The sequence below is a fragment of the Arachis duranensis genome, chromosome 6 (assembly GCF_000817695.3).
Source record: "Arachis duranensis cultivar V14167 chromosome 6, aradu.V14167.gnm2.J7QH, whole genome shotgun sequence".
Lineage (NCBI taxonomy): Eukaryota > Viridiplantae > Streptophyta > Magnoliopsida > Fabales > Fabaceae > Arachis > Arachis duranensis.
Genome location: NC_029777.3, coordinates 17,371,641 through 17,387,390, shown reverse-complemented (window position 1 = coordinate 17,387,390; position 15,750 = coordinate 17,371,641). Strand labels below are relative to the sequence as shown.

Here is a 15,750-nt window from a genome sequence, read left to right as displayed (position 1 = left end):
CATTCGTACCCAAGAACATGATGAATGTGATGAGTCAGATTACCCTCATTATTATTCTCACTTATGAACGCGCGTGATTGACAACCACTTTCGTTCTACATGCAACCGAGCTTGAATGTGTATCTCTTAGATTCCCCAACAGAATCTTTGTGGTATAAGTTAGATAGTTGGCGGCATTCATCTGGATCCGGAAAGTCCAACCTTGTCTGTGGTGTTCCGAGTAGGATTCCGGTAATGAATGACCGTGACGTGCTTCAAACTTTAACCTGCTGGGCGTTGGTGACAGACGCAAAAGAGGGATTCTATTCCAGTAGGAGCGGGAACCAACCGGTGATTAGCCGTACTGTGACAGAGTGCGTTAGCATAGTTTTCACTGCGAGGATGGGATGTAGCCATTAGCCATGGGTGATGCCTCCAGACTGGTTAGCTGTGCGAGTGACAGCCGCACAGGTTATTTCCCCGTGAGGAATGAAAGTAGCCACAGTTGATGGTGAACCCCTATACAAAGCTTGCCATGGAAAGGAGTAAGAAGGATTGGATAGAAGGAGTAGGAGAGCAGGCGTCCGAGAGCTCTACAGCATCTCCATCCGCTTATCTGAAATTCCTACCAATGAATCTGCATAAGTGTTCTATCTCTATCCCTTTTACTATTTCTTCTTTTTATTATTAATTATTCGAAAACCCATAAACCATTTTTAATCTGCCTAACTGAGATTTGCAAGGTGACCATAGCTTGCTTCATACCAACAATCTCTGTGGATTCGACCCTTACTCACGTAAGGTTTATTACTTGGACGACCCAGTACACTTGCTGGTTAGTTGAACGAGATTGTGAAGGAAATAAACAATGCCCTCAGAGTATACATCCTTTATAAACAAAAGAACAAGTGATCACAATTTCGTCCACCAGGTTCTTTCAAGAAAAATCATTCCTAGCAGAGGACTCAGACAGGGGGACCTCTTATCGCCTTACTTGTTCATCCTAGTGGCAAAAGTCCTCACTATCTTTGTGAAAGAAGCACAAGAGCAGGGAAGGATCAAAGGTTTTAAGATAGCACCAACGACACCTACGCTCACACACCTTCTTTTTGCAGACGATTATATTATTTTGGCTGAAACAAATGTCGAGGAAGCATACCAAATTATTTCTATCCTCAACTAATATAGTGAGGCATCAGGGTAGAAAATAAACTTACAGAAGTCAAGGATCACTTTTGGCAAGCAAGTGGCCTTACAAGCTAGAGTGGACAGAGAGAAGATTATGGGCATGAGCACATGGGACAACCCGGGCAAATATTTGGGATTATCGGCACATTGGGGGAGATCAAAAAGCAAAGCCTTACCATGGATAGAAGAAACGGTAATGAGCAAACTGGAAGGATGGAAAAAAATTTACTCAATCAAGCTGGAAAAGAAACCCTCATCAAATCAATGGTTCAAGCCATTCCGGCCTATGCTATGAATGTGGTCTTATTTTCTAAAGGTTTCTATAGAAAATTAAGTGCCAAAGCTGCAAAATTCTGGTGGGGTTCTAACAATAAGAAATCTAGCATCCATTGAAAAAGTTGGAGGAAGATTTGTGAAAGCAAAAGAAAGGGGGGCTTAGGCTTCAAAGATTTTCAACATCAAAATCTGACCCTGTTGGCAACGCAGGCATAGAGGATTTTAGAAGAACCAGAGGCAATTTGGGTTAAAATAATAAAAGCCATTTATTTTCCAAGTGAATGCTTTTGGGATGCGAGAGTAAAGGAAGGTTCATCTTGGGTATGGAAAAGCATCATACAAGGGAGAGATTTCTTGAGAAGTAAGGGAAAGTGGATGGTTGGTAACGGCAAAACTATCAATATTTGGGAGGATTCCTGGGCTCACGGCATAGGGAGGATTTTCAGTGGGAAAAATCAGGAGGTAAGCATAGTGGAAGAGCTGATAAAACGAGGAGAAGGGTGGGACAAAGTAAAGATCAAAAGGAATTTTCCAATTGATATAGCCAACAAGATTCTCAGAACTCCGATAAGCTTAATAGATAGAGAAGATACTTTGAAATGGTCGTATAAGTCAGATGGATGCTACTCGGTTAAGACAGGATATCATACTGCTAGGAAGGAGGAGAACGAACAAAATTTGAATGCACCATCAACAAGTGGGGAGGACAAAGAGGTGTGGGCAGAAATATGGAAACTTTAAGTACCACAGAAAATAAAAATGTTAATGTAGAGGGCGGCTCAGAATATCCTACCAGTAGGGGCCAATCTTTTTAGAAAAAAAAACTCACAAGGAATCCCATCTACCTTATTTGTTATGAGAATGTTGAAACTATAGAACATACCCTCTTGCTATATCCCTGGACTAGGGCAGCTTGGTTTGGGGCTCAATGCCAACTCAGTCAATCAACAGAAACTATCTCAACTTCTGGGAACTAGTTTCTTATGAATGTGAAAAATTAGAGCAGACAAGGACAAGAATCAGGACATAATGAGCAGTAAAATTTATTTTTTGTGCTGGGAGTTATGGAAAGCAAGAAACAGAGCTTATTTTCAGAATATAACAGTCGATCCAAAGACTATAATCAGAAGAGCCAACGCAATGGAGAAAAAATTTACAGCAGCAACCAATGATGAGAAACAAATAGCAACAAATACTAAAATGGCAAAGAAAAAGAGAGCAGCTACCTAGAAGCCACCACCAAGAGAGTGGATCAAGGCCAATGTGGATGCAACCTTCAATCGCAACTCAGGAGAAGGAGCAACAGCAACAATGATCAGAGATAACAGGGGGAGACTCCTCATGGGTCCTACGAACAGAATCATGGCAAGCTCAGCCCTAACAGCAGAGGCAACAATGATTAGAAATGCAGTCATCCTAGCCAGAAACCTTAGGTTAAATAAAATTTTAATTGAATCAGATAGCCTTCTCATGGTACAAGCTCTAAAATCAAACAACATAGGAGGCGAATCGGAACCCACTCTAAGAGATATTCTAGACTAGATAAAAGAAGTGGAGAATTGTGGACTTACCTAGAACCCCAGGGAGGGGAACCACTGGCACACATGGCGGCAGCAATGGAAGCAGAGTAAAAGATTGATAGGAATTGGCCTGGGAACCCGCCTAATCCGATACAGGACATACTTCAGAAGAAGGCTCGTCTAACTAGTAGGATTGGATCGAACCCATTTGCAGGTTAGGTGTAGGCTCCAAACATAATTGAGCAGTAGACAAATAAAGGAAAGCAGCTTACATCGGGGCTTCGGGGAAGGAAGACACAAATCATTCAAGAAAGCTCCATGAGGCATCAAATTGAAAGGAATGGAACAAGGGAAGATCAGTAGATCAACGCAGAGAATTAAAGACCAAATGCAGGCCATCTCGCATTTGAATTTAGAACAGCAGGGATGTCCGTTCTCGAGATTGCTCTCTGCCTTGAATTTAAGGAGCAGCTCCACAACACAAGACGATGAAGCCCAGGAGAACCGTTCCGAGCTACGACGAAGGGAAAGCACAGATGAAGCAGCATTGAGAATCCTCGGTCGCAATTGAAGTTCCAAAGCATCTGCAGGAGTTGAAAGTGGCGCCATATACCATGCAGTGGAGGCACACCATGAATATTCAAACCATTTCATCTTCTTCGGTTAGAGCACAGCTTCAACTTTTGTTGTGGAACCAGGACAGGCATTTCTAAACCGGTTTTCTTTAGAGGCTTTAGGCCCAAACCAAAAAAAAAATCTACATTTTCTCTTATCCAAGAAATTTATTTCATTTCAATATTCCAACCTTCCATTTTTATTTCAATATTTTCCATTTATTAGATTTAAATTAGTGTTTCAAATAGATACTAAATTGAAATATATACAAATAACATGCATAAAAATAAGACACATTTTATAGGCATATATATATGGTGAGTTCTACGGTGACATAGAAATAGGTGGTCAAAAATGCCTTATATTTGACCGTTCAATAGTCATATGACACCTGTGGAGTGGTCAGTGTATCCAATGAGTGTATGAAATTTTAGTCAAATCTAGGAGTTATTGTAGTGTGCATGTGTGGTTTACCCTGGAGGCGTTTGAGAGATTTTTTTTCTTTGGGTCAGGTGGATTTTTTTATTTTAAATTTTGAATTTAATTTTGATACACGGTGTAAAGTATTTTATACAATTTTGTCATCACATTTATTTTTTGAATGACTATTCACACAGTTAATTTTATAGTTATTTTTGCTAATGTAATATTATGTGATTGGATGCACATGTAAAACGGTTTTACATTGACAGTATATGAAATTTTACACCGTCGTACAATTAATTCTATCCTTTGAATAATCATTCACACAGTGTTGCCAATGAAAACAATAATTACTTTTAATAATGTGGTGTTACGTAATTAGATATACATATAAAATTGCTTTACACTTACCGTACATATCAAAATTAAATTTTTTTAGATAGTTGATGTTTTTATCAAAATAATGTCAAAATGTGTGTTATTAGTAACACTTGTATGGAATCATTCAAATTTTACGAGTTAAATTTTTTTTATAATTTGTATAATTGTTTTAATAGTTTTTTCTAAAGATTTATATTTTAATTTATTAATTTTTATTACTAATTATTTTATTTTTAGTCCAAAAAGTTTTATACATTTATGATTTTTTTTTGAATAAAACCTATCATAAAATGAAGATTTTGAAAAAAAAAATCATTTTGCATCGATTTAAGAAATTTAATATTATTTAAATCAATATTAGTTAAAAGCATTTATTTATAATTTATTAATTTAAATAATTTAATTATTTGTTATTTTAAATTTTTTAATTTACTTGTTGAGTCAATTTTATTCAATCATAATTAACATTTTTATTATTAATTAATTTTTGTTAAAACTATTTTTATTTGTAGTCAAATAAACAATTTATAAGTCGTAGTCTTGATTTTTTTTTAATTTATTTTAGCTGAAATTTATTATTTCAAAAAATATTATGTCAATAAATATAACAAAATACTTTTATAAATACTTAAAAATAGACATATATACCATTACGATTTTAGTTGGTAACTGAAGATTTAGCGAATTTACTATGTCAGCAGAGTTAACAGATTTAGTCTTTTATTCATTTAAGTCTTGTGTCATTCACAAGTTGGATCTTCCACTTTAGCCACCAATTCTCTTCGTTCACGAGAGACGTCACCTATATATATATGGAAAATGCTATGTGTCCTTTAAAATTCAGCTTTTATTCAGTCTTTAAATTTAAATAATATTATTTAAATAAATTTTAGTTAAAAGACATTCCTAATTTGTAGCTAAACATGTTGGTAATTAAAATTAATTTAAATTTCAAATACTAGAATTTCTCTAACTTCCTACCTACTTCATAAAATAGTTATTTTATTAGTTTTTTATTTATTTGCACGTCCCCCTCCCCTCTCTCGTGTACGTTCTTTTTTTTTTCTTCTCTCTCACTGTTCTTTACAAAAATTTTCATAGAAGAGTATTATTTCTCTACAGGTAAATTTATTATTTCATATTTAACATTTTATTATTATTATTATTATTGTTATTATTAGATGAGTCGTGCTATTTTGTTTCTATTTCGAGTGACTTACATACTAACTCAAAACTCATTCATCATTATTTTAATAAGATTATATCAACATTTGAATTAAATAATAAATAATCAGTGTATATATCAATATTCTTTTCTTCTTCTTTATTTTTTCTTTCTTTCTTTCTTTCTTTTATTTTTTTTGAATTTTTTCATTTCTTATTTGAATATTAACGCTTTTAAAATTATTAAAATGTATGTTCGTAAAAATTAATTTTTTTCAATTGTAACACATCTAAAATTATTAAATTATACATAAAATATTTTTAAAACACATCCAAAATTATAAATCTAAAATTTAAATTTAAGCATTAAAAATAAAATTAATTTTTTATATCTTATTCGAGAAAAACTCATCTAATATTTCTCTTTTTTTAATAGTTAGATTTTTTCGTTACTTATTTTAATATTAATGCTTTTAAAAGTATTAAAATGCTTGTTTGTAAAAATTCAATTTTGTTTTCAATTGTAACACATCTAAAATTATTAAGTGATACAAAAAATATTTCTAAAACACATCCAAAATCATAAATCAAAAATTTAAATTTAAACATTAAATATAAAATTAATTTTTTTTATATCTTATTCGATAAAATTCATCTAATATTTCTCATTTTTTTATTATTTGTTGAATTTTATCGTTACTTATTTGAACATTAATGCTTTTAAAATTATTAAAATGTATGTTTGTAAATATTGATTATTTTTCATTTATTACACATCTAAAATTATTGACTTATATACAAAACATGTTTGAAACACATCCAAAATTTTAAGACGGTTTAAGATTTATTTTAAAATTTTAAATTCAAAATTTTGAATTATAACTAATTTGATTTTTGGATGTGTATTTAAATTGTAATTATAATATATTAATAATTAAGTATATTAAATTTAAAATAGAAATTTAAAATTTAAATTTAAATTTTAAATTTCAGTTTTATTTAGTTTGTATTTTGAATGTGTATTTAATTTTAAAAAGACACTAAATCTATTTAAAATTTTTAGATATGTTTGTTTTATTTTTTTAAAATTATTGTAATAAAAGGCTGAATATTGTACAACTTTTAAAGGATAACTAGTTGAACTGTATATATATAGCCTTTTCTTTATTCTGAAAAGCATTATTTGACCAGACTACTACAAAATTATGAGACCAAATTGTTCATGCTTGCTGCTGAAAAGTAGTACAACGTTAACAGAAGAACTAGCCCAACTAACCTAAGTTAGCAATTACTTATATATATTAACAACTCAAAATATAAGCCTCTAACCCAATTACATAACATAGTGGCATAGTGCGATGTTAGATTCGGTGGCAAGTTGGAATTTCCTAAATTCCAAAGGCAAAGGGACAGTAAGAAAAGCAATGAATATGACCATGTATGTGCTAAGTGCTAACGCACATAATCATCATCATATTCATATATACATGTGTTCTCCAATAATAATAATAATGCAATGCTAGCTCCAAAGCCTAGCTAGCTAAGCTTCTTCATCATGTCCCCTTTCTTCGAAAAGTGTTGTTTGGTCAATGACAATCCAAACAAATTACCTATCACTCTATCAGGCTATCATACAGCCTAACGTGTTTTTCTCCCCCTTCCAATTATTGCAGAAAATTCTCCTTACTTTGACCACCATGATTATGTCTCTAACTCTCTAAAACATGTTTACCTAGCTATAAACTAAATTAACATATATAGTATACGTAGAACAAAGAGAAGAGGAAGAATTTGATTTGAACAATAATGAGATCGAATCTAACTAAGTTTATTTATCGGGTAGAAATGTTATAGATGAAACAAATAAAGAGAAGAGTTTTGCTAATACGTGTTTTAAAAATACCTTTTAAGATAAATTATGTTAATTATTTGAATATATTTTTTCTTGAAACTTGAAGGTTTTTTATGTGTTTCAGAAAAATTGTTAAACGCATTATAAATAGTTGATTCGATGATATATGTGTTCAAATGTGTCCTTAAAATTGTATGCTGATATAATATAACTTTGCATTTCATATTTTATCTATTATCTATTTCTACTACTAATATATTTATTTACCTTATTTATTTTATGCTATGACTGTTATTAATTGGGTTAATTAAGCTATTATATATGTACAATGCTACTAATAAATAATAATGTTCTAATGTCTTGCAAAAAAATTACCCTTTACATTGTTTATAGAAATTATGGAAAAAATTTTCCGGCCATGGTTGCGTTATATATAGTGTGATGGAAGGATGAGGGGTCAATGTTAGGTGCATGTACACCTACTTTTTTAATTTATGGATATTGTCTACGTCACATGAATAGTCAACTCCTTCAAACTCGAATAATTTACTTTGTAATTTTGTAGTTAATCTTTTACATCTTATAAATAATTTATTTTGTATGGCCGAACAACAACCAAAATGTATCTCTAGTTAACCAAAATATTTAATAATAAAAAAAATTAATAAAAAATTATTAAAATTTATTTATTATTATCTTATTTATTGCACATTTTAATATCGGTTATGCTATACATCCATATAATTTTTCATCCAAGTTCATCCAAACTGACTCAACACAAAAAAAATCCAATTCCATTAAATGAGCGTGTATTCACTCGCTTAAACCCCAAAACATTTAACATTCATTCACGTCTTCATTATGAAACAACGTTTCTTCTTCAATCTCGAAATCGCCATTGGAAAAGTTCAAACTTCTCTCAAAATCTCTCAAACCTCCATCATTCTCTGTGGAAACTGCTCCTACTCCAGAATCGCGTCAAACTTTCGAAAGGAAGAAGAAAAAATAAACAAAAACAAGAACAGAGACTCCACAAGGTATGAGAAAAACTGTCGTTATTATGTTCATTTAATTTCTCTCAAAACTCACGTTTCTCCTAGTTCGATTTAAGGTTTAATGGATTGAGTTGCTTCATTTAGTAGACCGGCTTATTCTAAATCCATTTTTATTGTGTAATTAGGGCATACGAATAGAAAATATATTGTTATTTTCTTTGTGATGTATTGATCAGTTCATTGATCTTGGTCATTTTGATTCACTTAATTGTTAGTGTGTTCAGTTGAGTCCTTGTGCATGCAGAAATATTTTTCTTGATGATTAAATGTTTATCACATTTTATTCAGCACATGAATGTTGTTTGGTTCAGTGGAGTTGCTCATTTTGATTCACTTGATTGTTAGTGTGTTCATTTGAGTCCTTGTACATGCAAAAATATTTTTTTTGATGATTGAATGTTTATCACGTTTTATTCAGCACATGAATGTTGTTCAGTTCACTAGAGTTGTTCATTTTGATTCACTTTATTGTTAGTGTGTTCAGTTGAATCCTTGTGCATGCAGAAATGTTTTTCTTGATGATTGAATGTTTGTCACATTTTATTCAGCACACAAATGTTATTCGATTCAGTGGAGTTGCTCATTTAGATTCACTTGATTGTTAATGTGTTCAGTTGAGTTTTTGTGCATGCAAAAATATTTTTTTTATGAATGAATGTTTACATTTTATTTAGCACATGAATGTTGTTCGGTCCAGTGAAGTTGTTCATTTTGATTCACTTGATTAAAATGTGCATGATTGTGCTTGTCAGTGTATTGAGTGAATTATTGACCAAAATTATTGACCAAATTTTTTTGTCCTTACAGCAAAAATGAAGAAGACAATGGAATAAGACTCCCGAAGCCATTTGTTACCCTCTCCAGTCCTTATTGTAAATCCATATCTAAGGATTTAGATAATAAATAGGATATACTTTGTTTGACTGGTTGTAATTAACACTATTTTGTTTAACTTGTTTAAGTAAACAAACACTACTTATTTCAATGTGTGTGTGTGTGTGTGTTTAATGTATATATCTGATTTAAGATGGATTAGTCCTTATCTTGTCGATCTGAGATGTTAATGTATATATCTGTTAGAACTATCTGACTGTTGTTTTGTTCCAGGTTCACAGTGAATGAAAATTAGGGTATTTATAACTAAAATTAATACACTGGATGGACAAAAAAAGTGCATATATCACTATTAAAAAAATGTCTTTATCAGTATTCAGTTTCAAAATAGCTTTCTGCATAATGAATCGAACACGTTATTAAGGTGAATCAATTGTATAGTACTAAATGAATGGAACATTATACATTATATAAAATCAAATTCAAAACGGCTTTCTGCATAATGAACGGAAGACGTTATTAAGTTGAATCAACTGTATAGTACTAACTGAACGAAACATTATCCATTATATAAAATCAAATTCAAAACACATATGTCTACAATTTAGAGATTTTCAATTCAGAACACCTGCGTACATTCAATTTAATTCAATTCAATTTAGCAAGTGTATTCCATTCAATTCGAATAAAAAAATAATCCAAAAGAGTGCTTGGATGGACTTAGAGAAATAAATTTATGGATCTAATACAAAACAATGGGCCTTTAATATTTCATCTGGAGATGTTAAAGAATTTTACTTATTGGGAAGCTTGGAAAAAAATAGCAACACAACAAAATTCAATGAGAATAACGTGGCGCAACTCATAGAAACTAATTAATTTGACGCGTTTGCTCCTTGTGTGCATATAACAGAGATTATTTGTAATAAACTAGTGGATCACTTGGAATGGAGACTTGGGAGAAAAGATATATATTTACAATAAACAGCTTTCTGCATAACGAACCGAATACGTCATTATGGTGAAACAAGTGTATAGTACTAAATGAATGGAACATTATCCATTATATAAAATCAAATTTAAACAGCTTTCTGCATAATGAACCGAACACGTTATCATGGTGAAACAATTGTATAGTACTAAATGAACGGAACATTATCCATTATATAAAATCAAATTCAAACAGCTTTCTGCAGAATGAACCGAACACTTTATTATGGTGAAACAATTGTATAGTACTAAATGAACGAAATATTATCTGTTATATAAATTCAAAACATCTGTCTACAATTGAGAGATTATCAATTCAATTCAATTTAATTCAATTCAGAACATATGCGTACATTCAATTCAATTCAATTCAATTTAACAATTTAACAATTGCATTCCATTCAATTCGATTAAAAAAATCCAAAACTCATCCGCTTGATTTGTTTCAGAAGAATAATCCAAATCGCTCTCATTCAATTGATTTGAAGTTGAATCATTTATTGTTTTGATAGAATATTGAAATCTAAAAATGAAGAAGATAAATCCACAAAATCGAAGAAGAAAACAAAGAAGAATAGGAAGAAGAAGGATGAGCAGCAGAGAAAAACCTGAGCAGAAGAAAAGAAAAAAGAAAAAGAACGACGAGTAGCAAAGATTGCAGATCTGAAAATTACAATGCAAATCGTTAACGTTGAAGAAGAGAAGAGGAAGAAGAATGTTTACGTTGAAGAAGAGATTTATCTGTTATGCTGATAGTAGAAGGAGAGGAGTGCACGTATATTTCACATAACTTGGGAGAGGAGGGAGGCGCGTTAATAAAAAACTACTTGAATAACTTGGATAAGTATTTTATATGGACGTAAAGCATTATTGTTTTAATATAATAAATTAAAAAATTTTAGAAAAGCTATTACCACAAAAAATTAACTATTACGGTAGAAAAATCTAAAATATAAGATTTTGTCTCTAGAGTCTACAGATTCATAGTATTTAATTAGTGATTTACTAATATTTTTGTCTGTAATAACACTTGTAACCTAATTAGGTACCTAATGGAAGATATAGTCAAAAAAATATAAGTAGATAATAAAAATATTAAATAATATAAATAATAGATATATCGAATGTTTAATTCATTAGGTATACGAATGGTTATCTTAATATTAAGATTTAAGTAAATAATTTAAAAGTGTAGTATGTTTTTACTTTATTTAATCAATTTTAAAATCTATTATTCAGCTAAATTATTATTTACCTAACAAAATCCATAGTCAAAACACTTTTTAGTTTATACATGATGTTACATACATAGTTATAGTAATAAGAGACAATATGACTTTGATCAAGACTTGTAAGATTCTTTTATACACATTGTTACTACAAATTTCTCACATAGTTAATTTTTCACCATCTAATCTTAATATAATGTAAAAGTTAAAACAATAATAAAGATACAGGATCAAGTGATATACGAGCAAGAGAATCCTGCATTTCTCTCCTTCAAATTTCAACAAGAAAGCACCTTGTAAACAACCACAAAACAGGGTAGGATGGCGCGTGGATTGAAAACAACCAATTCTTCAAGGTTAGAGTAGATCCCGGCACTGCCTGCAATAGAATCATAGCCCCCACTAGCCGAGACTCCGTCGTCCTCTGGCGGCGCGTCCTCTGGCACGCGCCTGACCCTGCCAGCAATGACACGGCAAACCAACATTGCCCTTGGGGCGCCACAATGCCCTGCCAGCGAGTCATGTGCCCTACCGCTACTGGCCGTGGTCTTCACCCCCTTTCCACCGCCTTGAAACCCGTGCCTAATCATTAAAGTTGGTTAGTTATAAAATTATAGATTTAGGATACAGGATAAATCAATGGTTAGTGAAAATTTTTTAATATTTTTATTTAAATAAAAATTCACATGTATTTGATTTTATTAAAATTCGTATATTTAATTTGATTAAATTTTTATTTAATAATTTTTAATTATTAATTTCATGTAAAGTTGACTTTTGTTAGGCAAAGATTGATAAAGTCTAAAGTTATTTAGCAGAGGAGATAGAGTTATACCTTATGACAGTGCATACGCCACAACCGGGAATGGCAGTGCAAAGGGCAGTGGATCCCTGTGCCCCAAGTGGGCAGGTCAATGTGGTGCAATGGAACCTCAAGAGTTCGTTGCCATCGGCTGCGCACCTGGGGTTTTTCTTGCTACTATTCTGTGCACGCGACTTCACGCTGTCCCTGCACTCCTCAAACCGTTGGATGGTGCGTTGACTGTTCTGGACCTTCAGTATCCGTTCGATCTTGCATATCGAGTTGTCCTTCTTTAGCCAGCTTGATTTGAAGATTATTTCCACTATGTTCCGACCTGAATCCTCTGGACCCAGCTCCCAAACTGTTCAATCAAATTCAATTTTATGAATCACATTCACATGCCCAAAATAATTTGAATTTTTTACTGCATTCAAAATGTTACATAGTTACATAGAGTTAAGATAAGAAGACAAAATGATATGATTACAAACAGAGTAGTACTAGATAGTTACTTGAATTAGCAATGTATGACATTTGTCAGGTTCACAATGAAGATATGGCATTTGAATATGGAAGCAGATCATTTAATTGTGTTACAGAAGACAGCTGTGATATATGTATCATATTAGTGTATGTATCTGTATGTGTGTGTGTGCACGTTAAATCACTCATTCAACGCTTTTAATATGCACTGTACTAATCTCTCAATTGGTGTGAGAGGCACAGTAATAAATAATTTTTTTTTCTTTTTTTTTCCCCTCTAAGATATGATTCATGAATACTGAATAGTATGCAATAATCTATATAAAATTAAAATTGAGTGCAAGATGATCGGCGAAGTGTTGTTTAAAGCAACTCATTAACATGATGACATGCATGGAATGGTCAACCATTTAGCACCATGTCTCAAATTTCAAAGCTTACTTTTGTGTTTTTAACCTTTTAATTAACCCCACAGAGGCACAAACATGTTCAAGCACAAGACATGCAATTATTCACTCAAACTATTGAGATAATACAAAAATTTGCTGGCGTGTTTCAACAATTGCCACCAGATCTAATCATCCAACTACAGTTAAGTTCATTGGAATAAGAGTTTTCATTTTGCTCAGTAAAGTGAAAAATTGCATGATGAAAAGTTAAAGGGTGTGTCTTAGCTTTATGGAAATAAAATAGGAATTGTACTAATAACATGCACCAAGTTGCAAACATGAAACTGGTGCTTTTGAAGATAAAAACAAATAATATACCTTGTTGTTGTTGTGACTTGTGATATATAAATTTTTAATAAAATGATTATTAAGGGGTCAAATTATGAATGAGACATGTCTCTACATTTTACACACTTTGAAAGCAAATTAATTAAGAATTTCTCAATCAACTTAGCTAGCTAGGTAGCGGTGCGTGCTTGAAGGGAGAAATCAATTCGCATAGTAAATACACTTCAAAAAGGAATCAATCTTTTGTGTCATTAAGAAGGAAACGTGAAAAGAGGGCAAGCAATTAAAGAGAAGGGGTCAAAAAGAAAAAGAGTAGTAAGATATGTAAGGACAATATTGAAGAGTGAAAAAAGATGGTACCAGCATGACGAACAGCTTGATGAAGCTCTAAGCTTTCCATCTTAGGGAACACCTCTCCACACTCTGAACAAGCACACACGCTGCTCCTTGGAATTGGTAGCCTGAATTGTATTTAATTTTCCAATCTTATTAATACTATATTAATTAATCTCTTAAATTCTGTAATAAAAAAACTAATAAGCCACTAATAATTTATAAAGAAAACGTTATTAATTGATTTTTTATAAACATGGCACATGCATACTTAAATAGTAATGATATATATGAGATGTCGGTGTAATGTTCCATCAGTATAGTAACTAAGAAAAAGATTGCATTATATTGATTGATATGATACCTGCTAGGGTCAATGATCATGTGACATTCATAACACCCAGACAGCTTCCTAAACTGCATCCCTTTAGAAGATGATGGCGTGTAGGTTGCTCCACCATTGGATTTCCCAGATGACCTTCTTGATGATTTTGCGGCAGGTTTTCTACTCAACAAACCAGTTTCTTGCTGCCCAAGTGAGCTACTCTCAGGTGAAGAGTTATCAGCTCTGTGAACAACTCTAGTGTTTCCATGAACAACATCTCTGAAGCTGCATATGGAGCTGCAAGATGAACCCATCATGCTCTTTGACGATGAAGGATCGTGCACTCTTGACCCTTCAACTTGTTTGCAAGATATCAAGTTCTTGATTTGCTCCCATGAAGATGAAGAAGAAGAACCTTGTTTTTCTTTCTGCTTCTGCTTTTGATTCTGCTTGTGTTTCTGCTTCTGCTTATTATTAATCTTATTCTTACCATTGTTGTTGTTGGGAAGGGAGTGTTCAGGCAAGAGTGCTAGGAGGGCCATTAGAGTGGAGGTTAAGCAAAACTACTCCTCTCTTTTTCATACAACAGAGTTTACAAAATTCTATGTTGTTTATGTGAATTGAGCAGAGAGAAAGAGAGTCATAAATTGGAGGAGGATGCAGGGTTCTGTGGAATGTGGTGGTGTGGGACACAGAGGAGAGGGACCTTAATTAATGAATTCATTCATTATTGTTTATAATATATAGCATCACAAATTCACAACTTATTGTGTTATTATTATATTATACTTTTATTTGCATACTTGCTATTATAGTTTCTTGCTTTGGACCTACAAACACGTGAAATTATTATAAGATTATGTATCTATTTACATAATAATTGAAAATACAAATACCAAAAATCCTCACCAAATTAATTATAGTATAAAATATAAATTAAATAATATATATTTATATTCAAATATATAATACCTAATTTAATAACTAAGTTTTAATGTGTATCTTAGAAGTATGTCATTTTTTATGAACTCTCTTATCTATCTACTTTGAATTTTGATTAAGTAGATCTGATGTGAGTCTTAATTATAATATCACATGAATCTCACTAATTTTGGTATATATTTTTAATATTTTTCTTTTTACAATATTATTATTAAGAATTCGAGTAATTTAGTTTAAATAATTAAAATTTTCAGAAAAAGAATAAAAATCTTTTACTAAAGTTTTGTTCAATTCATAAGACTAATAAAACTTAAGACCTATAATAATTAATGAAAGGGTACAATACCTATTAATCTATCATAATGATCAATTCTCCGATGTTATCATAGATCTGATTATATACATTCATAATTGAAAATGTAAACGGTATAGGGTAACTTAAAGTTGGATGGGGTACTGCTACTGAGTACAACCACTTCATTATTAGTCCTATATTATTGCCACTTACCCATCTGCTTTGGGTTTTAAGTAGAATTGATGTAGAGTGTTAGTAATTAGTGCTGTATTTGTCAGTGAAACGCACTTTCTTTCTGGCCTCTTAGTTAGGAAAGTGTGGCCTACT

The 15,750-nt window shown here is 31.8% G+C and overlaps 1 protein-coding gene across 1 annotated transcript; it reads right to left on the bottom strand.

Moving 5' to 3' along the window:
* Positions 1–11,541: 11,541 nt before the first annotated feature.
* On the bottom strand, positions 11,542–14,907 carry LOC107493257 (uncharacterized). The gene is made up of 4 exons (XM_016114357.3): positions 14,226–14,907; positions 13,889–13,989; positions 12,342–12,669; positions 11,542–12,088 (listed from the first exon to the last, which is right to left on the bottom strand). Exons 1-4 carry the CDS (start codon positions 14,726–14,728, stop codon positions 11,785–11,787), a joined length of 1,236 nt encoding a protein of 411 aa, XP_015969843.1. The 5' UTR covers positions 14,729–14,907; the 3' UTR covers positions 11,542–11,784.
* Between the last annotated feature and the right edge of the window lie 843 nt (positions 14,908–15,750).

What these genes read in the sequence shown, in the direction of transcription:
- LOC107493257 (XM_016114357.3), bottom strand. Translation starts at nt 14,728, where the DNA reads ATGGCCCTCCTAGCACTCTTGCCTGAACACTCCCTTCCCAACAACAAC. An exon ending in ATGATCATTGACCCTAGCAG is followed by an intron (nt 13,990 to 14,225) that starts GTATCATATCAA and finishes AATACAATTCAG; the next exon opens with GCTACCAATTCCAAGGAGCA. An exon ending in GGCGTATGCACTGTCATAAG is followed by an intron (nt 12,089 to 12,341) that starts GTATAACTCTAT and finishes TTTAATGATTAG; the next exon opens with GCACGGGTTTCAAGGCGGTG.